General features: G+C 37.9%; 1 protein-coding gene across 1 annotated transcript in view; it reads left to right on the forward strand.

Moving 5' to 3' along the window:
* The first annotated feature begins 567 nt into the window (after positions 1 to 567).
* AGL (amylo-alpha-1, 6-glucosidase, 4-alpha-glucanotransferase) overlaps positions 568 to 23,900 on the forward strand; it is a 34,078-nt gene continuing 10,745 nt past the window's right edge. Inside the window, exons 1-24 of the mRNA XM_066555419.1 lie at positions 568 to 649; positions 1,072 to 1,221; positions 4,100 to 4,310; positions 5,183 to 5,349; positions 5,789 to 5,992; positions 9,877 to 10,058; positions 10,271 to 10,382; positions 10,675 to 10,795; positions 10,976 to 11,078; positions 11,167 to 11,264; positions 11,841 to 11,980; positions 13,674 to 13,861; positions 15,470 to 15,593; positions 16,139 to 16,302; positions 16,822 to 16,923; positions 17,152 to 17,304; positions 17,385 to 17,535; positions 18,664 to 18,788; positions 18,899 to 19,011; positions 19,125 to 19,259; positions 19,781 to 19,911; positions 20,467 to 20,603; positions 20,854 to 20,987; positions 22,111 to 22,286. Of these exons, the coding sequence (XP_066411516.1) occupies positions 1,140 to 1,221; positions 4,100 to 4,310; positions 5,183 to 5,349; positions 5,789 to 5,992; positions 9,877 to 10,058; positions 10,271 to 10,382; positions 10,675 to 10,795; positions 10,976 to 11,078; positions 11,167 to 11,264; positions 11,841 to 11,980; positions 13,674 to 13,861; positions 15,470 to 15,593; positions 16,139 to 16,302; positions 16,822 to 16,923; positions 17,152 to 17,304; positions 17,385 to 17,535; positions 18,664 to 18,788; positions 18,899 to 19,011; positions 19,125 to 19,259; positions 19,781 to 19,911; positions 20,467 to 20,603; positions 20,854 to 20,987; positions 22,111 to 22,286 (3,253 nt within the window). The 5' untranslated portion in view covers positions 568 to 649; positions 1,072 to 1,139. The remainder of the gene's footprint in view (positions 650 to 1,071; positions 1,222 to 4,099; positions 4,311 to 5,182; positions 5,350 to 5,788; positions 5,993 to 9,876; positions 10,059 to 10,270; positions 10,383 to 10,674; positions 10,796 to 10,975; positions 11,079 to 11,166; positions 11,265 to 11,840; positions 11,981 to 13,673; positions 13,862 to 15,469; positions 15,594 to 16,138; positions 16,303 to 16,821; positions 16,924 to 17,151; positions 17,305 to 17,384; positions 17,536 to 18,663; positions 18,789 to 18,898; positions 19,012 to 19,124; positions 19,260 to 19,780; positions 19,912 to 20,466; positions 20,604 to 20,853; positions 20,988 to 22,110; positions 22,287 to 23,900) is intronic.

The following is a 23,900-nucleotide window of genomic DNA, read 5'->3' on the forward strand; positions in this document are numbered from 1 at the left end:
CCCGCTCGCTGCCGCAAGAGCGCGGGGCACGGGGGGAGCCCCTGAGGTATCTCTGGGAGAGCCCCGGGGTAACCCTGAGGGAACCCTGGGGTACCCCTAAGGTATTCCTGAGGTATCCTCTCCCTTCAGGGCGCGCTTCGCGGAGCCGGGAGCGGAGGGGCGGGACCGGGAGCTAAGGGGCGGGGTCGGTTCGGTGGGGCAGGGCCGAGAGCGGAAGAACGAGGCCGGGAACGGAGGGGCGGGATCGACGGGGCGGGACCAAGGCCGGAGGGGCGAGGCCGGGTGGGGCCCTAGGCGGAGGGGCGGGGCCTGACCGGGGCAGAGCGAGAGCGGAGGGGCGGGGTAGCCCCGGCCCGGCCGCCCCGCAGCGCCGTCGGGGCGGGCCCTGGGCTCTCGCGGGAGCTGCGCCGGCGCCGCCCGTCTACGAGCGCGGCCGCCGCGGAACCAATAAACTTTGTTTAAAAAAAAAAAAAGGCAAGAAAAGGGCAGGAAAGGAGCGCTGCCGCCACGGCTACGGGCAAGTGCGTCACTGACCGCCGAACCGGCCCGGGTTGGCTGCTGCGGGCAGCTCCAGCCCCGGCTCCGCTCGGCCTCGGCAGCCGTCGCCCTCCGCGGGGAGCGGCGCCTCCGCCGCTCTGCGGGCCCGCTCGTGAGTATGGTGGAACGGCTGCGGTGGGCAGCGCGCCCCGCGGAGGGCGGCAGGGCGGCCGTAAGGGGCCTGGCGGGGCACTCCGGCAGCGCCGGGGCGGGCGCGAAGAGTGACAGGTGTCAGGCTTCCCCTTCCCGGGGGCACCCCTGTAGCTCTGGCTGCGGGCCGGGCCGCGCTGTGGGACGGGAGCTTCTCCGGGGTGCTGCCAGCGGCGGTCCCCGGCCGGGGCAGGGCTGGGCTCTGCCTGACAGCTCGTTCCTCACCGCCTCCCCTCCGCCCTGCCCTGCAGAGCCGAGTGTCCGCGCTCCCCCGGGACCGGGGAACATGTAAGCGCGGCCGGCGGCGTGAGGCGCTCCTGAGCGGCCGCGTGCTGCCGGGGGTCTCCGCTGACCCGCGGGGTTTTGTCTGTTCCCCCACGGCAGGGCTCGCCTCTCCCTCCCCGCACTGAGAGTCCCGGCGCGCCGGGAGCGCCGGACGGGCGGGCGCAGCCATGGCGGGCGGTAAGGAGACGCGGCTGCTGCACCTCGGCGAGATGGAGAAGCTGGACAAGACCCTCTTCAGGCTGGAGCAGGGTAGGACGGGGTGCCGGGGCCGGGTGAGAAGGACATGGCCAGGACCTCGTCGTCGTCTTTGGGTGGTAGTGGAAAGAAGAGCTCATCCTGAAGTGGAGGGTTTTTGGGGGTGTGTGGGGGGTGTTGTTAGTTTAGGTTTGGGGGTTGGTTTGTTTTGTTTTGATTTGTTTCCACTGCAGAGCTCTATGGACTCCGCACACAATTTCATCTGACTCGTTAAACTCTTGAGAAATGAAGAGCAAATTGGCCAAGAGCCGTCAGTCTTCATGGGCGCAAAGCATTTTTTAGACAGGACTTTTCCTTCTCCTTTTATAGCCTGTACTTCAGTGACCTGAGAAAGTCCTCATAAGTCAAGGTCTCCAGTGTTTATCTTCTTATGCAGCACCCCATGTTTTAATATTGCAGTTTTGAAATCTATCAGTAATACTTGCATTTTGCAAAGTCTGCAGGTTTGAGGTAGTGTTTCAGAATATAAGCTCTTTAACAACTCCTAAATCTTGTTATCAGATTTGTTATATGATCAGAGCTATATATCATGCTGCATACTTAAAAGAACTTGATGTTATTTCTTCCTGAGAATGTTTTTAAGTCTATTTGTAAAAAAAAGTCCAAAACCAAAATCCATCTACTAATTGGTCTACTATTGTGCTGCTTAGCAAATTGAGACTATAAAACTAAAGCCCATGTCTTTAAAAAACATTTTTAACAGTGCAACAATTTTTAGTGAGAGTTTTTGTGGATTTTTTTACGGTGTGTTACTAATCTAGGAACATAAAGGAGCAAGATTTTGGTTCTTGAGAATAAAAATTCTCTTCAACTATATTGATTCCAAAATCTCCTGACCAGCCTAGTATAAAGAAATGTCAATAGTGAAGAAGTGCAGAGTTGATCCTAACTTCCATTTTTAACTTATCCATCAAGTTGTGTCAATTTTCTTGAAAGGAGGGAAGCAGAAATGCATGGCTGTCAAACATTCCAAGTGCCCCTGCTGGTAGCAGTCTCTGAGAGGGCATAGCTAATTTTGAGCACAGCATTTCTGATGTCATTGTAACTCTTAGAGGAAATAAGATATCAGTGGTATATATCCCTGTGCTCTAATTTTAGTAATCCCTCTAACAAAATGTCAGGCCAGTAATGAAGAGAGTGTACTTAACCTTCCAAAAGTGGTTTTATATCTATATCTATTACATTTGAATGAGCTTCATTTTACCTGACAGACATTCAGATCTGAAAACAACTCCTTTACCTGGTGGGCTTTGGTGCAGTGATGATTTTGTTAATGAGAGAAACACAAAGCTGCATAACACTTATGTTTAAATGTATTCAGATATTGAACTCTGGTATTAGAGTCCCCATGATTCTATTTAATAAACAAGTAGTGTTTTTCAGCCTAAGTTATTGTAACTCGGTGTCCAGAATTTTTTACACTTTGATTCATTATCTGTATACTAATAATTTTCCCCTTCTTTGCAAGCACTCAGGTTTCTTTTACTCCCAGTTTTGTAGGCTGCTAGGGCTAGTAGGTGATTTACTGCACTTAACTACGTGACTGGCATGTTCTATGTAAGAGCTTACATCTGTTTCGTTCACTTGAATGAGCCCTGTACTTAGCCACTTGTGATGGTGAGCCTCATACCTGCAGGTGGAAACCTTTCTAAACCCTCCTGACTAAGCAGAATTTTTTATGTCTTACTCAGTAGAGTACATATGCTTTTATGTTCTAATTTTTTAACTTAATTTTTTCTCACTCTCACAAGTATCTTAAGCCTAAACTTAAGCCTTTCTGTGTGTGAGAGACCTGGAGCACACGTACAAGATTCCCTTTAGTTTGTTGAGCTCTCTCAAAGTTTAATAATTTGTATATTGTAGATCACAGACAAGTATACATAATTCTTCAGTTAAAGCATAAGAAATTTCCCTCTTTAGTGAATCCTTAGTGAATACAAAGGTATTTGAAATATTTTCTGGTTTTAAATGTGTTCCTGGTTTTTTTCAGATGTTTTCATGGGTCAGCCTACTATATAGACTTGGTAAACCTAAGTACTTAAAGACTATGTAATCCAAAATCTACATAAAATTGTGTGTAGTCTGATGATCTTGGTGTTTTGCTGTATTTTGTTTTTAAAACTTTATGTAGCAAAGACAAACAAATTGGAAAGAAGATGAATGGTGCCATGTAAGTAAAGGAAAAAGGATATATGTAAAGTATGCCAAGAACTTACGAAGAAAGGGATAGATGGTGCAGTTTTGAGTGCTGCAATATAAGGTTTGAATCTGTTAGAGAGTGTCCAAAGAAGAGCAGTGAAGATGGTGAAGGTCCTTGAGGGGAAACCGTCTGAGGTGTGGCCGAGGTCACTGGGCCTGTTCAGCCTGGAGGAGAGGAGGCTGAGGGGAGACCTCATTGCAGTCTGCAACGTCCCTTGTGAGGGGCTGATCTCTGCTCTCTGGTGACCAGAGACAGGAGCCAAGGGAATGGCACGGACCTGTGCCAGGGGAGGTTTTGGTTGGATGTTAGGAAAAGGTTCTTCACCCCCAAGGTGGTTGGGCACTGGGACAGGCTCTCTAGGGAAGTGGTGACACACCAAACCTGACAGAGTTCAAGAAGCATTTGGACAACAGTCTCAGGCACGTGATGTGATTCCTGGGGGATTCTGTGCAGTGCCTGGAGTTGGACTTGAGTGGTCCTTGTGAGTTGCCTTCCAGCTCAGGATGTTCTATGATTCTATGCTGTAGAAATTTATAATTGTGCTGAAATTCTTAGCAAATATGATGGTGTTATTAATATGGTAGCAAATTAGGAATTGTAATAAAAGACTAGAGATATCTAGTCCTCCTGATCAAGTGATTTTACCTTTTGTCTTTTTCTTTTTTTCTTGAGGTTTTGAGCTACAATTCCGATTGGGCCCAACTCTTCAGGGCAAGCCCGTTACTGTGTATACAAATTATCCAGCTTCTGGAGAAGTATTTGATCGCCACAAGTTCAGGACACTGTCGTGGCACAATCCCACAGGAAAAGAAGATGACTCTGACAAATACTGCAAGTTGGATCTCCAAATTTCTGGGTCATACCAGTACTATTTTAGTCTTGGGTAAGTGAAATTTGTATACCTGCAGCCAAATGCAGTTTGCTCCCTTGGTCTACATCTTCACCTGAAAAACCCCCTTTTTTTCATGCATTTTTCGAATTGCAGCCAAGGAACCAATTAGAATCTGCCAATGAAAGACAGTAACTCGTGGTTATATAGTACTTTCTGATGCAGAAATATTCTGGAGAATATACAGAACCAAGCTGATCAACTTTCTGTGAATGTTGGAGAAGCAATCTGTTTTTACAAGTTTAAAAATTCATCAGCATTCTGAGTATCTCAGAGATTATTTTGTACTTTCTTCATTGACTTTGAGGGTTGTTTTCTATCTAGCACAGATGTTCTGGCATTCTTTACTTGGATCCTTTACTTCGTCTTTTGTTTTAGTGGGACAACTGCAGAAGAGAATGCCACTGTCTGTAATAATTGTAGTCTGTTATTTTGTGTTTCTGGAAGATGGGTGGTTAAATTCTTCCAGGCTTAAGACATTCAGCTCAGGTACCTTCCTGGGAATGGGGCTCAAAGTGTAGATCTAGATGTAATAGATGGGCACTTGTGCTTTCTGTGTTTCCATATGCCAAAAGGAGAAACCAGTACTCCATCTCAGAAAATGGCAAAGGTATCTCACTTTTCCAGAGTTTTAAGCTCTGTATCCCATTTGTATTCTTTAAGTCCAGTAGAGAGATGAGGCATAAGAGATGAGCATTTCAGTGTTTACTGTTTCCTTCATGTGTCATGCAGTCCTGTCCCCCTCTCTCTCCAGCCACTGTACTGGGCGACTGTGTTTCTGAAAACCTATGGTATTAGAATTCTCTCTCTGAAACAGACTGGTACAATGGGTGTTAATTATACCAATGCAAATTACTTTTTCCTAGAAATGAAAAAAGTGGTGGTGGTTACATAGTTGTGGATCCTATTTTGCACGTTGGAGCTGATAATCATGTGCTGCCTTTGGATTGTGTTACACTCCAGACATACCTCGCTAAGTGTCTGGGACCATTTCATGAATGGGAAGATAGGCTGAAAGTGGCAAAAGAAACAGGTAATGCTAATAGACATATTCAAGGAGAGAAGTTTTTGTTTTATGATCAAAACCCAAAGTTACATGGAAGAGCTTCAGTGTAAACAATTAATAGATTCTTTGTTGATAATATATTTTCTACTATATTCAATTTCACTAACAGATTAAGTCAGCGAATTGATTAAAATATTGGCAGAAGTGCAGAAATTCAGGGATTTCCTAATATTGGAGACCACTTATTGTTTTAATTTCAGATAGACTTGGAAGTTTGTAGAACTGACAGGGTGATTTTTAAAGCTTGTGTTGCATAGAATTTCAAGGGGAAGATTCAGATGAATTTACATTGGTTATTCCAAACAGCATCTCTGAGTACATAAGTGCAGCTTATTATGCTTCTTTCAATTAATTTTGATTGGTTTGGGTTTTTTTCTCATTTAATAAATGGGTTTTTATTTCATAGGTTACAACATGATTCATTTTACGCCACTACAGATGCTTGGACTATCTAGATCATGTTACTCATTGGCTGACCAGTTAGAAGTAAACCCTGAATTTTCAAACCATAATAAAAAGTGCACTTGGAGTGATATAGGAGCACTTGTGGAGAAACTGAAAAATGAATGGAATATGCTTTGCATCACAGATGTAGTCTACAATCATACTGGTATGATTTTCATTTGTTGCTAACCAGATTGGTCCTGTAATTCTATTTTGTTATTTCCCTTAACTTCTCCCTCTTTAACCCATTTTTAGTAGCTGTTTTAAACAATGTAGTTGTGTCTGTCTTTGAGTCTCTCAAATCCGGGACAACTCCTTGCCATTATAACTGATACGTCTCTGTAACAGGTATAAAAGAACTTAGTATTGCTCCTGAAAGAGTGAGGAGAGCCCTTCTTAAAAAGAATTACTAAGTTGTGTATCTGTATTTATATAATACGCCTATCTGCATTATCTGTGGTGTGCAGCTCCCATATATTTGAACAGAGTCTGTATTATGAATTGTTTGATGAATATAACTGAGTACTTTCTTGTTAATAGGGTATTATGCTTGTAGCTGCTTAAAAGTAACTGCTCTAATTTGGGTCTAACATGCAGACTAGAAACAGAGTTGGAACAAGAAGGTAGGATTAAGTAATGGGGAAAATGTTACAGCTCAGTCTGTGGGGGAAGAAAGAAGAGAGCTTTGTGTTTGGGACAGGCTGTTTTTAGGCATAGATATGTTAATACATCAAAGCTGTTACTTTTCTCAATTGCTTGAGGGACAGTGGATTTTCTTCTGTGTGATCTGATGAAATTTAAAGTGTAGTGCTTAAGAATTTGTAATTTTGTTGATTATTTGGATAATGAATTTTCTTTGTTTTTAATGCAGTTGCTACTGCATACTATAATCCTAAAGATCATAATTACCATTCTCATACCAGAGACTGCAGAAAGGGGTTATGTAGATTGATGTCTTTTGAGGGTCAAAAATGCCTAAAACTAAATCATTTGTGAATTTCAAGCTTTATTTGCTTTAGTTCTTTGGTGTTGACTTTTGCCAAACATTCCTGTCCAATCAGTCTGGAACACAGTGCTTTCCCTGTCTGTTGGTTGAGAAGTTACTAATTATAGTTGTTGGCTCTGTGTCTGAAGGAATCAGGCTTTTGAACATCCTCCCAGTTCTCAATAAAAAATTTCTTATGCTTTTTAACTAGATGTTCAGTTTTTCTTAGCAATGCTTGAGATCCTCTCATTTTTGAACAGTGTATATTTGCATGCTGCTAAGGGGAATTTTTTTGATGGACAGAAAGATCTTAACTACAGTAGTTACACACCAGAATATATTTGAGAAGGAAAATGTCATGTTATTTGGCTACATTTGTAGAAGGACTTTTTCAGGTTACATTCAGAGTTAAAGTAATCTTCATTGGGGTGGATGACTCAATGTTTGTACTCTGGTGGAAAGATGTTCAAAAGTATCTTCTAAGAGGATAGAAATATTCAGATGATTGTGGTTCTTAGATCATTAAGCAAGGTATCCTTGATGACTTTGTTGCCTGTCGTGACCCTTCAGCTTACAGGGGTTCTATCTGTTGGTAGTTTCTGCTTTCTAGTGGAGACCATTGTATAAAAATGGCATTGATTCCCCTCTCCCCCTGTGGGAGCCAAGCAGCATCACCTGCAGGATCAGGCATTAAGCTGAGGTGTTTGGTGTGAAGCCCACAGTGTGGGCACAGCAAGGAACAGTGGGAATCAGCTCTGGATGTCTCTGTGAGGCTCTAATGAAAGGCAGCATCTGTGGCTCAACTTGAAAAGTGAAGTCATGTGCTGATGTGAAATGTCCCCAAGCCTTTGGCATCTTTGCAGGAGTATCACAGATAAACTTGCAAACCCTCTCTGGTAACTGCCTATATTCAAATAAGAGATATATTTGCATTTACTTTTCACCAGGAGACAGAAGAAAGACAGTTGGAGGTTTTTTCTCTTTTCTGAGCTTTCCATGGCTGTAATAAATCATATAAAGTTGTAAAAATAAGTGAAGTAAATTGTGAAGAGTGAAGAGGCAAGTGAAAAAGTGAAGAGGCAAATGTTGTACAATTGAAATATAGCACTTGAGTAAATCTTACCTTCAAGTAAAGTTTGTGTTTAATTTATGTAAAAAATGTGTTAGTTAAGAAAATAATTTTGGATTTTTATGAGAAGAATGTAATGAATTTTAGAAAGTTTTCTGTAATTCCATATCTTGGAATTTCCATATTCCTATACTTAGTTTATTCTATACATGTACTCTTTCCTATGGTATTATTTCCTTAGCTGTAGCAAATATCATCACCAGTGATGTTTTGGATAATTTTTCTTCTGCAGTTATGTTACGTTGCAAATCACTGGAACTTAATTTTTGATCAGGAAACATCCTTCTGTACCAGAATTAATGGAAGGCCTGTTGACTTTTTTTTAATGCTAACTCTTTAGGTTTAAATTATGTGTTGTCTTTTTAGAATTATTTGTATTTAGTTATGAAATTCCTTTATAGTAAATTATAGTTCTTGTTAGAAGAAATAGAACAAGCTGGTTTTACTTTTTGGAGAAGCAAGTTTTTTTCAGAAGTAGTAAAGGATAAAGAAAAAAAGAGTAGGAGGGAATAATCCGTTTGGCCTGGAACAGCCTTTGACAGCCTAAACTTGATATTGCTTTACATAACTTTAAAACATGGTGGATTTAGTAGTAGGTTTTATTGGAACCACAAGGATTTTAATTTCCACAAAAGGTTTGACCTTATAATGATGAAATTTTGCTATATCTTGAGATACAAGATGGGTGCTCAGAAGAGCTGTTCACACTATAGACTGAGGTAGTATTTCTCTTTTTCGCTTTGACATTTTTGTTTTAACTTCTTTGAACTAAGTAAACTTGGGATTTTAAGTGTTACTTGTTCTGCTGTAATTCTGGACACATCAGTGACTCTTCATGTTTTCAATATAATAATTTGTTATATATTTCCCCATGTGTGAAGTACTACTTCTGTTTTTCTCAGCTTTTCTGAAAACCTGTTTTTTGTTCTTAGGCATTCTGTGAGGTTTTCTTTTTATTTTCAGTTTGAAATATTCATTCAAAAGAATATATGAAACTTATTTTCATTTAAACAGCATAGCAAAAGAGATGCAAAAATAGAAAGAAATTAACTCTGGGATTTTTCTTCATTATTATGCTTCCAAAATGAAAATTCTGTGCTATGTATGTATTTACCTGTACTGCTGCATGCATGCTGTCTATATTAGAATACCACATACTACACCTGTGTTCCAGGAAGGCTCCTTACCTTCTCTCAGTTAATTTTTAATGTCCAGCAATCTTCTGGTGCTTGTTGATGCTGCAGGGGAAGCTTGGCAGATAGACACAGGGTACAGTGTTTGGCCTGAATGAGTGTTCATTTGCATGCACCAGACAGTGCACTCATCTTGCTGTGTAGGACTCAGGGATGTTGCTTCCTACAACTCAGCTTCTTTCTCTGGACACCAGTATCACAGCTAATCCTTTCTTAAATGCCCATTTAACTATATTTTGCATTAATTATTTTTGGGATGTGGGCACTCTTCCTCTCTAGCTGTATGTAGCATCTTGACAGGATGAAGAATATTAAAAAAGAAACAACTTTATATTATAAGTTTGGGATGTATGTTTGGCTTTCAACACACAAGAATATCAATACCAAATTCAGTATTTGATGTATTTCTTGCACCAAAATTTAGTTGGTTTATTTTGGTGTTTTAGAATTGGTGATACTATTGCATATCTTTATATAACTAACAGAAAGTTTTTCTAGAGTCTCTGCAGCTGTATGTTTGACCAAAAAAATCAGTAATAATGGTAAATCAGTAATAACATTTCTGCACAAGATAGGATTTTCTATTGACATGGGAAACTTCAGTGTAAATGTGAATAAATGAACTGTATGTGCCATAGTAGCTCAGCTTCTCGATGTTAGGATTTTTCAAAATACAGCTAAGGGTTCAGCTTATGTATTTACGTTTCTGTTTGGTTTTTCCCCCCCTCCCTTTTTTCACTAAGCTACTAACAGTGAATGGCTCAGGATGCATCCGGAATGTGGCTATAACCTTGTAAATTCTCCTCACCTGAAGCCAGCTTGGGTCCTGGACAGAGCTCTGTGGCATTTGACTGGTATGGTGGCTGATGGAAAGTGTATTGCCAAAGGGGTCCCTCCCTTGATTGAAAATGATCAGCACTTGAATGTAAGTGACTGAGAACGAAGTATAAGCTAATGAACTGCATAAATAGCTGAATAAACCTTTGATATTTCTAGAGTTGTGTAAATACACAAAAAATGGTGTATGCTTTGCAGATAGATTTACTGAAATAAGCCCTTATTTCCCCTTTCTTTTAACTTTTCTTAATTATATTAACAAACAACCTTAGTAACGAATGCATTTTTTTATTTTTACAGTGTTTACGTAAAATAATTTATGAAGATTTATATCCAAAACTGAAACTATGGGAATTTTTCCAAGTGGATGTTAACAAAGCTGTGCAGCAATTTAAAACCCTTCTAACTCAAGGTAAGGGAAGATCATGTTGCTGAGGCATGTGAATTATGTATTTATAGTTCAAGAGACTTAGGTAAGCTTAACAGTTAGACAGAAAACAAGATAATGCTATTTTTTGCTATGTGAGACATCCCCTGTGCTGATTTAGGCATACAAAAATGCTTTGAGGGCTAGGAAAATCTGTAAAGACCTTCAGTACCTTCATCCACCTGCATCTTGGTTATGCTAGAATTACAAAAATTGTGTGTCTGTTAAATGTAATTCCTGTTTTTACTTTGAGTACTCATTTCTGTTTTGTTCTCAGGCAAAATGGGCACTAAATCTGATCCAAATCAACATCTTCAAATACTTCAGGACCCTGATTATAGACGGCTTGGCTGTACTGTAGATATGAACATAGCACTAGCAACGTTTGTACCACACAGGTACTGTATTACTGATTACAAGTTAAAATCTAAGTGAAGCTAAACTTACAAAGCCAAAAAAAGACCTTCTTTTCAGACATGAGGAAAAATTAGTTTTTGATTCTTTTTAGTAATCTATGCTGTATGTTTTTAAAATATTTTTCTCTAATTGTTCTCTGCTTTTTATGTCCTCCTGATAAGCAATGGACCAGCTGCAATAGAAGAATGTTGTAACTGGTTTCGCAAGAGGATTGAGGAATTAAATGCTGAGCAATACAGGCAAACTTGTCACCATCAAGAACAGGTGTTGAAATTATTGTTTTAATGCTGAATTGTTTAAAATTGCAAATAAACAAAGGCATTTCAATAATGCATCATTTGATTACTTCCAGGCTGTCAATTGCCTTGTGGGGACTGTGGTTTATGAACGAATCGCTTGTAATGGTCCTAAGCTGGGACCTATCAGTAGAAAACATCCCTTGGTTACCAGGTATATACATGTTTTCTTGTTTGTTTGGAAACTATTAGAATCTATCCAGGGAAAGCAAGTTCCAAGTTCAATAAAAGTATACATTTATATGTAGAAATACAGGCTTTCTTTGACATGGACAAATGCCACTTAGCAAATTGACAGGGTTTTTTTAAGCAACAGCAATAGCTATTTCAGAAACAAATGTGATCAGAAAGCATGAGACAATACTCAGAGCACATCAAAACCTTACATAGTGCAAATTGCTGTTGTAGGTGGAAGAGGAGTAGAGCTAGGAAAGTTTACACCTTTCATGTTTTATGTGCTTGATGCCCCTCATATCTAAAGAGCTACGGCTTTACTCTTATATTACCAGCTGACACCAAGATAGTGGCAACATCTGTTCTTGCTCCTTTAAAGCTTCCTTCAAAATAGAAAACTCTCCATCATTTATGCAAGTTGCTCTCTTTTTTATCTGTATTATGTACAAGCCACTTCATAGCAGATGCTTTAATTTCAAAGGCAATGAATCGCAGCTTAGGTTACCATACGTAATTTCTCTTTGATTTCTCTTTTAATTGCCTGTCTATTCCATAGATATTTTACATATCCATTCAAAGAGCTGACTGTGGAGGAAGAAGAAGCTATGATACATCAGCCAGATAAAGCTTGTTATTTCATGGCTCATAATGGCTGGGTTATGGGAGATGATCCTCTTAGAAACTTTGCAGAACCAGGTTTGTAAAAGAAATCTGAATTCTTACAAACCATTTGATACTCTAGCCAAAGCAATAAGGATTTTATTTAATCTGTCTGTTTTCCAGATGTATTCCTATGAAGCTGCAGAATAGCAGATACTAAACTTATAGCACTTTAATTTCCCATTCAGCATACAGATGAACTATAAGAACTGGAATTTGAGGTACAGTTTTACAAGATTTGAGAGGGAAATTACCAGCTTTCTGCCACTGAAATGGGGATGTCCTGCCTCCCCACTTTTGTCATTGTCTTTGTTGCTTACTTTGTACTTTGTTCCAACACCAGTGCTTGTTGGCATTTCCATGAGACAATGACAGTGTGGCAGAAAAACTAATGCAATGAAAAGGTGAATAGTGTTTTACTGCATTAGTGAGCAAAAACTGGATCCTTGAAAAGTCCACTGAGTGGCAGTCAGGCAGTCAAGAGATGACCCAGTAAATCCAAATTAAGTATGCAGATTACTTGTGAAGGTAAAATAGGGCATGAAATCACCATGCACTAAAATATTGCATTCTAACTCCTTTGGGGACAGTGTTGATATCCAATAAATGAAAAAAAAACTTGTGTTCAAAGCCATTCACTTGGTAAACTAAATGAAACAAGGGCCAGTTTAATTGTAATTAAAAAACATCTGAAAGTTTGAGTTTGATTTCTGCAAAGTAATCTACACCCCTTTCACTAAATTTTATTTACTTATATTGTTCTCGAGGATTGAGATAATAGGTGTTTCAAGTTGTTTTTGTTTAATTGCCTTCAGATTATTGCCCTTTCTTCTAGACAGATTTTTGTATGTTTTTTCTCTCAGTCGCTGGCTTTAGTTAGCATTTTTAATTTCCATTACTGAGGTTTCTCTTGTAACTCAGTTACAGGGTTGTGAGTACTTTATATTTGTGTTATGCCTTTGTTTTATGCCACACATTAATTCAACTTAGAACACAATGTGAAAATGTGGTACACAAAGGCACCATAAAGGAATTGCAAAACAAATGCAGCCAGTTCTCTAAATGATCCTTTGAAAAAATTGCAGTGTACATCCAAAGAAACACCGTTTTTCTCTCTGTCTGGCTGTGCTGTGGTTAGTGAAGAAAAGGGTTGGCTGTGCTTACGTGAATGTTTTGGGAATTTGTGGTAATTTATAGTTCCTTTTCTTTTGCTTAGTGGCTTTGGAAATTCATCAGAGTCTGCTGTTAATAGAAGATAAAATTGTAAATTGTGACTGTGACAAATTATGATAAAATAATGAGCTTCTTTTTTGAATTTTACCAGTGTGAAAAGCAAAACTACTCATTTTGCTTGTTTGATGTTTTTTTCTTTTTCTGAAGTGCAGGTTTTTGTACTACTTTGAAGAATTAAAAGGAATTTTATTTCAATATGAGGAAATGTTGCAGTATCACTATAGAAGCTAAATGTTCCCATGGAAGAGTGTGAAATTTTGCATCAGTGTAGTATATATAGACTTTTGAGTTGATATGATTTTTGTTAGAATTTTTACTGTTCATTAGTGTTTTTCAGTTCTTCAGCAATAGAAAATGCCACATTTTCATTTTGGTGCACATTCTATACTCTTTCTCTCTCTCTGTGTATATATATACATATATATATATATATATATATACATATATATATATACACACACACTAAAGTGAATTTATTTATTTATTTCCTTTACAGGTTCAAATGTGTACTTGAGAAGAGAGCTCATTTGCTGGGGAGACAGTGTGAAGCTGCGTTATGGTAATAAACCTGAAGACTGCCCATACCTCTGGGCACATATGAAAAAATACACTGAAATCACTGCCAAGTATTTCCATGGAGTTCGTCTGGACAACTGTCACTCAACACCAATTCATGTAGCTGAGGTACGCAAAATTAAACGTGTTTGTTAGAAAGCAGCTCCTGTCAGTGAAATAGATCCTGCAGATCTCACAGCAACAGTGCAGGACTTAGGTGGCAGAGTTTAACTGGGAATGAATCTTCCTCATTGCATGAAATCAAGGTTTCTTGTCAGCTGAGGTTCAGGAATGGTTTCAGCTACCTTAAACAGTAGAGTAGAGTGGTATAGTTTTATATAGTTTGTATCTTTTACTTCTCTACTTTAGCTGAAATACTGTGGATGTGGATGGGCCTGGCTAGCTTTTCCCTCACTGAGCTGTGGGTGTAGTGCAATGACTGCCAGTATCCAGTATGTCAGTTTGAGCTGGAGTCATTGCCAAGACTTGATTGAAAGTCTGGCTGGTTTTTTGGGGTTTTTTTTTCCATATATATTTTGCTATTGCTAAATTAAACAAGAAGTGGTTCACTTCACAGAATTTAAAAGCTGGTAATGAACTCCTGCAACAAGTTTCATCTGGCAGATGTATTGCTGAGACTAGTGCTTCTTGTTTCCCAGGGAGCTGACTACATCCCAAAGTTGTACTTGCCTAGTAAACTAGCTTTAAATAGGTTTGGAGTAGTGCATCTTGTTAGTGCTTAGTCTTAACTTTGTAACAGAGCTTACCTAAACCTATGAAGAGCTCTCTAAAGCAAGTTGATTTACCCATACAACTTGTAAGTAGCTCCTAAATGCAGCCCTTTCAAAACTTCTGCCATTCTTTTGTTTAGTGTTACTATTTTTGGAACGGTAACTACAAAGGCTTAAACTGAAGTGGTGCTCAGATTTCTTTGTTCAGTAGATGTCTCTTTTATCCAACCTTTGCTCTTGTATTTGGAGCTAAGATTTTGTTTTAAAGCAAAGTAGCTTAAGTAGCTTTGTTTTAAAACAAAGTTAGCTTAAAGTCTACGGAAATTTTCCTAGAATTACTCAATCCATAAGTAGTATCTGTAAAATGTAACCAGGGTTTTCTGAAACTTTCATGTTATCAACATTTTTAATGTGCTGCATATATTGAATTATCATTTATGTTCTGTTAACATTCATGTTAATGCTTGTGTGTACATAGCTGACAATGGATTTCTTGCATTAAAAATGTATTGTGATCTATAGGAGATGCTAGCAACAGCCAGATCAGTCAGACCTAATCTTTATGTGATAGCTGAACTCTTCACGGGCAGTGAGTACATTGACAATGTTTTTGTCAACCGCCTGGGAATTACCAGCCTGATTAGAGGTACAATAAGCAGTTGAAAATTATGTAGGATTGTCATGTATGGTTTGGAGTTTTAAATGTGAAACTAACATTGGTATGCTTTTTTATTTTTCTTACATATTCATGTTCTTTGCTTATGCAATTACCTTTTCTTCATGTTCTGTTTAACTTCTCCTGTGATGTATGCTAATTCTTGGTTTTGCTTACGTTTGTGTGTCCTCTTCTGTGTAACAACTTGTTTTGTTCCTTAATTTTGGCTTTCTGTTTATCTTTGCTGCATGGCATTTTCCTATTGTCCAATCCCTGCCTAGCTTTGAAACTTGTCCTTTTTTGTATCTACCTTTCCCCTTTCTGTGGCTTTTTTGGCTGTGCTTTTTGCAGTACATGCTGGACACAGCTAGAAAATTGCGAGCCGATTTGTATGTAGTGGCTGAACTGTTCACAGGAAATGAGGAGCTGGACAATGTCTTTGTGAATAGGCTGGGCATTACCTCCTTAATAAGAGGTAGGCTTGCTGCGTGTGTGGTCTCTTTCCAACAAGAGATTATAGATGACATGTTCTTTTCAAGAAAAAGTTTTCTACTGGATTATGTCCTTTAAATTTCCGTATTGTGACTTTTGGTAATTGGCAGAAAATAAAGTACTAGCCATAAAATAAGAGAAGATCTCCTTTGTTAGTTTACAGAAGGCTAAATATTTCATTCTTAATCTAGTGAAGGAAAAAGGAGTTGTAGCACAGTTCTGCTATGTAAGTCCTGCATCATGTCTGATTTTTGTTGCATGAGTTTTTCAAAGCCTGTGAGAAATAGCTTGATCTCTGCTTTTTAATCCTTTTTTTCCGATTAGCTTTCTCTTCCTTAATCTGTTATAATAAATTGAATATCCCAAGGCTGTGTTTCCACACTGGAGAATATAGCTATATGTGTTTTGGGTTTTTTTATGATTGAACACACTAAAATAACAACTCCTAAATGCCACGTTAACATCTTTGTGAGTGCTGTGTGTGTGGTAGTTATTGTTATGCAAACACTTAGGTGTTCTGTTCTGTAGAGGCCATGACTGCCTACAATAGCCATGAAGAGGGGAGGTTGGTCTATCGCTTTGGAGGTGAGCCTGTCGGATCTTTCGTTCAGCCACGTTTGAGGCCTTTGATGCCAGCTATTGCTCATGCACTCTTTATGGATATCACACATGATAATGAATGTCCAATTCAGGTGAGCACGTAAACAACAACAACCAAAAAAATTACCTTTAATATTATCGGGAGTGATATTTCCGAACTGTGGGAGGGCTTGATGCAATCTGGATATCCTGAACAATATTTAGAACAAATGCTGTTCAGCTCAAGCTTTCGTGCAGAGAAAAAAATTTTGTAGCAATACTTTCTGACATTTAAGACTTTGTCTTTCAAGGGAGAAGTATATAAAGTTCCTAAATAAACTGATTTGAGTCTGCCATCCAGCTGCTTATTGACATGTTCTCCTGAGCTTGTTTACAGGCAGGAATGAGAGGAGGTGGTGGGCAGGGAGTGCTTATTTTGATGATTTTTCTAAGTTGCTTTTCTTAGTTAATTTGTAGAAATTTTCTCCAATAATTTGTATTATAATTGAGGAAATGATGACCATGGGATTAGCATTTCCTTTGTTAGATTGAGTGCATCTTCTGTATGTTGAATTGGGAGAATTGAATTTTCCTGGTTTCACTATTCATTACCTATATATTTTTTGATGTAGCACCGATCTGCTTATGATGCTCTTCCTAGTGCAATGATTGTTTCCATGGCATGCTGTGCTACAGGAAGTACCAAAGGCTATGATGAACTAGTACCACACCAGGTACGTGTCTCCAGTTCAACTCCTAAGCTACCTTTAAAAATACCTTTTATTCTCATCGTAGAACACATATTTTAATGTTGTTTGGAATCCCAAGTAGCTTGCTGACTGACATTATTTCAGATTGTGTAGCTTCATAGGAAATTTGAATTTTTTTCTACAGTTCAGACCTTAAGGTGTGGTTATTTCCCAGAGTACTTCATATTTGTTTAAATTTGGTTTTTTTTACAGATCTCTGTAGTATCTGAAGAGAGGTTTTATTCAAAATGGAGTTCAGCAGCACATCTGACCTCTGGTGAAGTTAATTTCCAAACAGGAATTCTAGCAGGAAGGCTGGCCATAAACAGGCTGCATCAGGAGCTGGGGGCTAAAGGCTTTAATCAGGCAAGAAGTGAGGGTAACACTGCAATTTCTTCATATGTGTGCTCTGAGTGAGCACAGTTGCAATGTTATGTCTTTTCTAGGTGTATGTGGATCAAGTTGATGAAGATATAGTTGCAGTGACAAGACACTGCCCTAACACACACCAGTCTGTTGTGGCTGTGTGTCGAACTGCCTTCAGGGATCCTAAAACTTGTTTCTACAGTAAAGAAGTACCTGAAATGTGTATCCCAGGTAAACAGACTTCTTTCCAAAAGCTGTTGTCATGTACAAAAATTTCAAGTTATTTATGCTTTTTAACTTCAAGCACATGCTCACGAAATCCATATGAGAATTTTCAGTATTTAACACTCCTTATTTATGTACTAACATGTATGTCTCAAAAGTGGTTTAAGAACCAATAACAGACTTGCAATGCTTAGGGTTTTTAGAAACATTCATATTGAGTATAATCCTGCTGCAAGTTCCCCGTGAGGGGAGGGGGGTTATAGTCTTGTTTGTGAACTAGTAATAGTTCATAGTAATTGTACAGAGTTGGGGGGGATTATTGTTTATTCTGTTATACAGGGAAAAAAGGTTAAAATTTTATCCTATTCATTGATTTGATTGTTGTTCAGCTTTCAAATATATATATGGTGGTTTTGAAGCTTGAAAATATATCTTGATAAATCTCTGTATTGAATAAGTAATGTGAAGACAATATGTATGCATTACATATATTAATACATAGTATATGTATGCAATACATAATTAATTATGCAGAGTATTTACTGTACTTAAAAGTAGCAAAGTATAATGACTTCTATGCATTACCTGGAAATGTTTCTGAAGAGAAGCTTTCCAAAGTGGCTTTTTAAGTATACTTAATTCTTTGAGTGTGTCTGTGTGCTTGTTTTAAAATCAGTTGCATTATATTTTAAGTTATTTACAAGACTTGCATACCTTATGTCTGTGAACTACTTGAAGGATACAGAAAATTAGAATTTGTATATTAATAATAAATTGTTACTGCTTAAACCACCTGTAGCTGCAGTTTGGAAAGCAGTCTAGCATAGTCTCCTAAAAGACAATAGGCAAATTAAGAAAGCTGATGACCAGTAAAAGACATCTGATTTTATTATTAATTTATTCTAAAATAACAAAAATTGCCATTTTAAATACAGTACAGCATATGAGTGTGTAAGGAATATTTATAGGTATTTGAAATACTTGCAATATGTTTCTGTTCTTCTGCTGTGCGACAGAGACTTGTCTATTGAATATTCAGCTTTTTCATTTTAGCTTTTGTTTCATAATTTCAAAAGAATCACTTTTTTCATTTCAAATATCCTAAGAGCTGCAACATGGTTGAACTTTTTCTAGGTAAAATAGATGAAGTAGTACTTGAGGCAAGGACCATTGAGAGAAGTGCTAGTCCTTACAAAAAAGATACACATTTTATAAATGGATTGCCTAATTTCACAGTGGAACTCAGAGAGCATATCCAGGTAATTAGCCTCCTTCACTATGTTCTGATACAATATTTTTTAATTTGTCATATTTTGTATTAAAAAAAAAGACAGTGGATTTCAGTTGCAAATTTATTTTCTTTTTTAAGATAAAAGAGAGTAAAATCATAAAGCAAGCTGGAACTGCTATAAAAGGGCCAAATGAATTCGTTCAAGAAATAGAATTTGAAAGATTAACACCAGGAAGTGTAATAGTATTCAGGTATGTTACTATTGTTGCCATATGGCTGTGTGGGTTTGAAAAGTGTGAAAGGAGACTGGAGAATAGTTCTTCTAAGTGCTGTATTTCTATAAGATGTGCATTTTTATGTACAGAGTTAGTCTGGACCCAAAGGCACAAGAGGCTGTGGGGATACTCCGCAATCATTTGATCCAGTTCAGCTCTCATTTTAAATCTGGAAGTCTTCCTGATGATCACTCAGCACCAATATTAAAAACACCATTTTCTTCGTAAGTATTCTTTAAGTTTCTGACTTAGAACCGAGAGCTACTAGAGGAGCTGAGAATATTATGTACATCTACTGGGGGTTATTGAGTTTTGGTGATGGTGATACAGGTGGAGTTTGAATTGTCAGAGTGCAATGAAAACTATGAGAGGTCTTCTTATATGTGTAATAGTAAGTGGAGCTAATACTGAAAAACTTCCCAGTTTGTGTAATTGCTGCCTAAAGTAGACTTTTTAACATGGTTAGTAGACTGTTTAAAAAGTCTACTTCTCAGTGTTAGGGTGTGATTGTTTGGGTGTGATTTTGAACATAATACTGTGTTTCTAAATAAACATTGAAACATCTGGGAGCATCTTGAAGACCTGAAAAATTAGGCTTCTAATTTCCAAGATGAAGTATTGAGAGAACTGTATATATTTTAGTATTTTAATTTAAGTCTGAAATGAGAATTGTTTGTGAAATCCTTTCCCTCTTTCCTTACTGATGTTATTTTGGGTTTTATTCTCTTCTCCCCTGTATTTTCAGAATTGCATCTAAACTAACTTTGGCTGAACTAAATCAAGTGCTGTATAGATGTGAGGCAGAAGAACAGGAAGATGGTGGAGGCTGTTACAATATACCAAACTGGTCACCCCTAAAGTATGCAGGCCTCCAAGGTAATAGTTTCAGCATTATTTTTTCTGTCAAGTAAAAAAAGTAAATGAGAACTGCTCAATTTAGATCACATCACACAATAATGCTGTTGTGTTGCTGCTGCCATTGTTTGGTATAAAAATTAGGTTTTTTCTGCTTGACCTTGCTACTAATTGGTGTTGTACCCAGGAAATCTCATAGTAGAACAAAACCCCTCTCTCTCAATGCTTTGAAGCTGAACACTGTAGCCCAGGATGTGTTTTAACACCAGTGCCTTGACTTTTAAAGTAAAAGAAAAATATACTTCCAGTGAAAAGTTGCATTAATCTAACCTGAGCTGTTAGTAGATTACTGAGGAGTGTCTGTCATTTATCAAACATACAAATTCCATCATGCTAGTTATTTGCAAAGATGTTCATAATTTATGCTGAGGAAATTAGAATTGGGTTGTAGCTTGTTATGCAGAGGGAGAGAAGCAATCCGGTTAAAGCATCTGTTGCTATGTACCTTTTGCTCCTGCATTGTAACTGCTGTTTGTGATAATGTCTTTTAATACAGAGTTGGGTTTGTATCTTCAGGGTTAATGTCAGTGATGGCAGACATTAGACCAAAGAATGATTTGGGTCATCCATTTTGTGATAATTTAAGATCTGGAGACTGGATGATTGATTATGTCAGTAATCGTCTGATTTCACGTGCTGGAGCCTGTGCAGAAGTGAGTAAAAATACTTATTTGGTAACTTCAAGGTTTTAAATTGCTAGTTAGTTTCATTTCCAATTACTAATTTTTTTTTTAAATTCAGACTGTCTATAACACATTTCCTAACTCTGAGAAAGTTTGGAGCACTAGGGTACAGCACAACTGGGGTGTAATACATGTACAAAAACTGTAACAGTATGGATTCTGAAGGCACTGGCTTTTGAACTTGGATGGATCAAGTTCTAATTCTGTTGTATTTTACTAGGCTGGTAAATGGTTGAAGGCCATGTTTGTGTACCTAAAGAGAATTCCACGTTACCTGATCCCTTGTTACTTTGATGCCATATTAGTGGGAGCATACACAACGCTTCTGGACGTGGCATGGCATCAGATGTCGAGGTATGCTTGGCCTGTTTATCAGAGCTATAAAGGCATCTGGGTACTTACAAAATTTTATCTGCTGGAGAATGCAATTTGAATGTTTTCATAGTCCTCTAATGTAGAAGGGAAAATTGATAGAGAATTATCAAATCCATCTTATAACAGTGGTGGTTTGGAAGACTTGAGTGTTCAGACATCTATCCAGGGTTTTGATTTATAACTACTGTTGGGATTGCACAGTAGGAGGAGGAAACCCTAAGCCAGCATCTTTTTTGCCAAGCTTTGGAAGCTTTTTTTTTGGCCATAATTTTGGTACCAATGCAATGATTCCTTTAAAAGTTCAGGTAACTTAGAAAATACCAGATTGTATTTGATGCCTTCTTCAATACTTCTTCATTATTACTCCCCATTACCTGAGCACTCTGCTTATTTTTTGAAATAACGTCAGAGTCTGCTTCTTTTTTTCTTGCAGAGGGAAGAGAGACTCATGTCATGGAGGCTTCATTGTAGCTATGACTATACTGAACAAGTCAATACTGTTTGATATGTTTTGTAAAAACAGGGATGTTAAAATGAGAATAGAATCTGGTATGGCTGTGCAATCATGGAACGTAATGCATTTTCTGAAAAAATGCTTGGAGATCAGCTAGTCAGGAATGGAGATCAACTATTTCAGGGAATGCCTTAAGAGATTTTTGATTTGCACTTTTTGTATATATATGTAAAAATATGAACTTTAAAAATACTGACTAGTTTTGACAAACTTTTGTTCATAGTAAAATATTTTTTATCATATTTTTGAAATCTTATGTGTGTGTATATAGGCATTAACTAAACCAAAACAACTTCTTGTTTTTAACTGTTTTGTAGAAGTACATGTTATAAACACTTCCATGGCAGTAATCAGTTAAGATTTGACTCTTAACATTGGGCACCCATTTTAGGAAAACATGTGATTTACAAATTAAATCTTAGATAAAAAATCAGTTAATGCAAAATGCTAGTATTAGTTCATTGCTAGTTTTTTTAATTTCTTATGTGTAATGCTTGTCATAGCCTTCTGTAAATGAAAAAGGGTACATTTTATAGACTGCTATAGTTGAATGCAAAGTTATTTTAATTTAATTCTGTTGAATTACAGCTTTGTGCAGAATGGATCGACATTTGTTAAACACCTTTCCTTGGGTTCCATTCAGTTATGTGGGATAGGAAAATACCCTTGTCTGCCAGATCTGTCTCCTTCCTTACATGATGTTCCCTATAGGCTGAATGAGATTACAAATCAGAAAGAACAATGTTGTGTTTCCTTGGCAGCTGGTAAGTGAGAAAAACCTTTTAAAAAAAATAAGTCTTCCAAAACAGTTAAATTGCTTTCAGTAACTATATTAAAATCTTCTGCATCATGTTTGAGAGCCATATGTCAGAAATGGTGTATAAAATGTAGCAGTTTCACTCACTTTGCCTTGTGTTTAGGGTAAAGATTTGCTCATGTTAAAAGTATGGGAGTTTTCTCTAGCAGTGCTCATGGAGGTTGGGAAGGAGAGCTTTGTGTATAAATGCTTTATTTAGAGACTTTTCTTGCTATATTTGCTGTTACCATATACAGAGTTCTAAAAAATGTTGTGTTCCTTTCCAGAAGACTTGTTCGAGATAAGTATACTTATCATAAGGGGTTTTAGTCTGTCTGTTATAAATGTGAAATTAAAAAGTGAATTTTAGTACAGAAACAAGAGTGAATTTATGGTTTACACATTCTCAGAAAGAACTATTAGTAGACCAGAACTCCTGATCTAAAACTGTCTCCAAAAGGAAAGAGCATAAAAGCAGTCAGCAAGTAGTATTTATACCTCCAAATGTTCTGCCACCATCTGGCAATCTTCCTATGGGCATTTGCCTATGTCCAAAGTATTATCTCCTGTGGCTTAGAATGAGTTTATTTTGGTTCTGAGTTGGCTCATTCCTTTTCTGAAGCCATGGAAACTTTTAAGCATCCACAGATGCAGTGGCATCTCTCTCAGTGGAGTGCTTTTCTTCTTTTTGCCATCATTCTTGTGTAGCTTTATTGCTCTTAGTTTCTGGATTTTAATAACATTCCATCTGCCTGCTTCAGTGTAACCTAGAAGCAGAGAGACACAGTGTTCCCTTAAACTGGTCATAAAGATTAATTATACTGAAGGGTTTGGTTTTAAATATTCCTTTCACATACTCACTGGTAGATGTGCCTGAGATTTTTAAATTGTACACAGATTGTCATTCTCAAGTGCTGCTGCCATGTACTGTAAATTTGCAGAGATGTGGAGGCCATATTTGAGAATTAGCAAATACTTTGTTAAAGTGACCGAGCATGCACAAGAGACTTCTGGTTTGAAACTTTGCCATGTGGAGTTTCTGTTTAATAGATCATGAAAGGAAAGAAATGGCAGAAAAGACAAGTATGGATGTTACTGTTGCAATTATTATGCCTTATCAGTAGGATCATTCCTAAAGCTGCATGTTATAATGTCTGCAGTAAAATGTAGATGTCTAAGCTGCTGGAAAAGAGAAGCAGGATGTCTTTCACAGTGTCTGAGAACAGTCTCATCCCCTTTATGCTGCTGAGATGCCACAACCCTCATGCATAAACTCTTTCCAACAAAATGTTCCAATCATAATTCTGATTTTTTTGGTTAATTTTCTTTCTGTTTCTTTTAATTAAATTTTGGTTAAGTTGCCAGGTGATTTAATAAAAATTAAAACATCACTGTTAGTGGTATGAGAAATGCTTTTGTGTGATCTTGAAATTCTAGAAGACATTATTCTAGAGTAGGATGTATTTATCAAGAACTCAGTCTAGGTGATTGTTTATTTGAAATATCTTAATCTAGAAAATGTTATATATGAGGATTTTTTTTTTACTTCTGGTTATTTTATACATGTGTGCTTGGAGATTTC

Source organism: Molothrus aeneus, chromosome 9 (genome assembly GCF_037042795.1).
Source record: "Molothrus aeneus isolate 106 chromosome 9, BPBGC_Maene_1.0, whole genome shotgun sequence".
NCBI lineage: Eukaryota > Metazoa > Chordata > Aves > Passeriformes > Icteridae > Molothrus > Molothrus aeneus.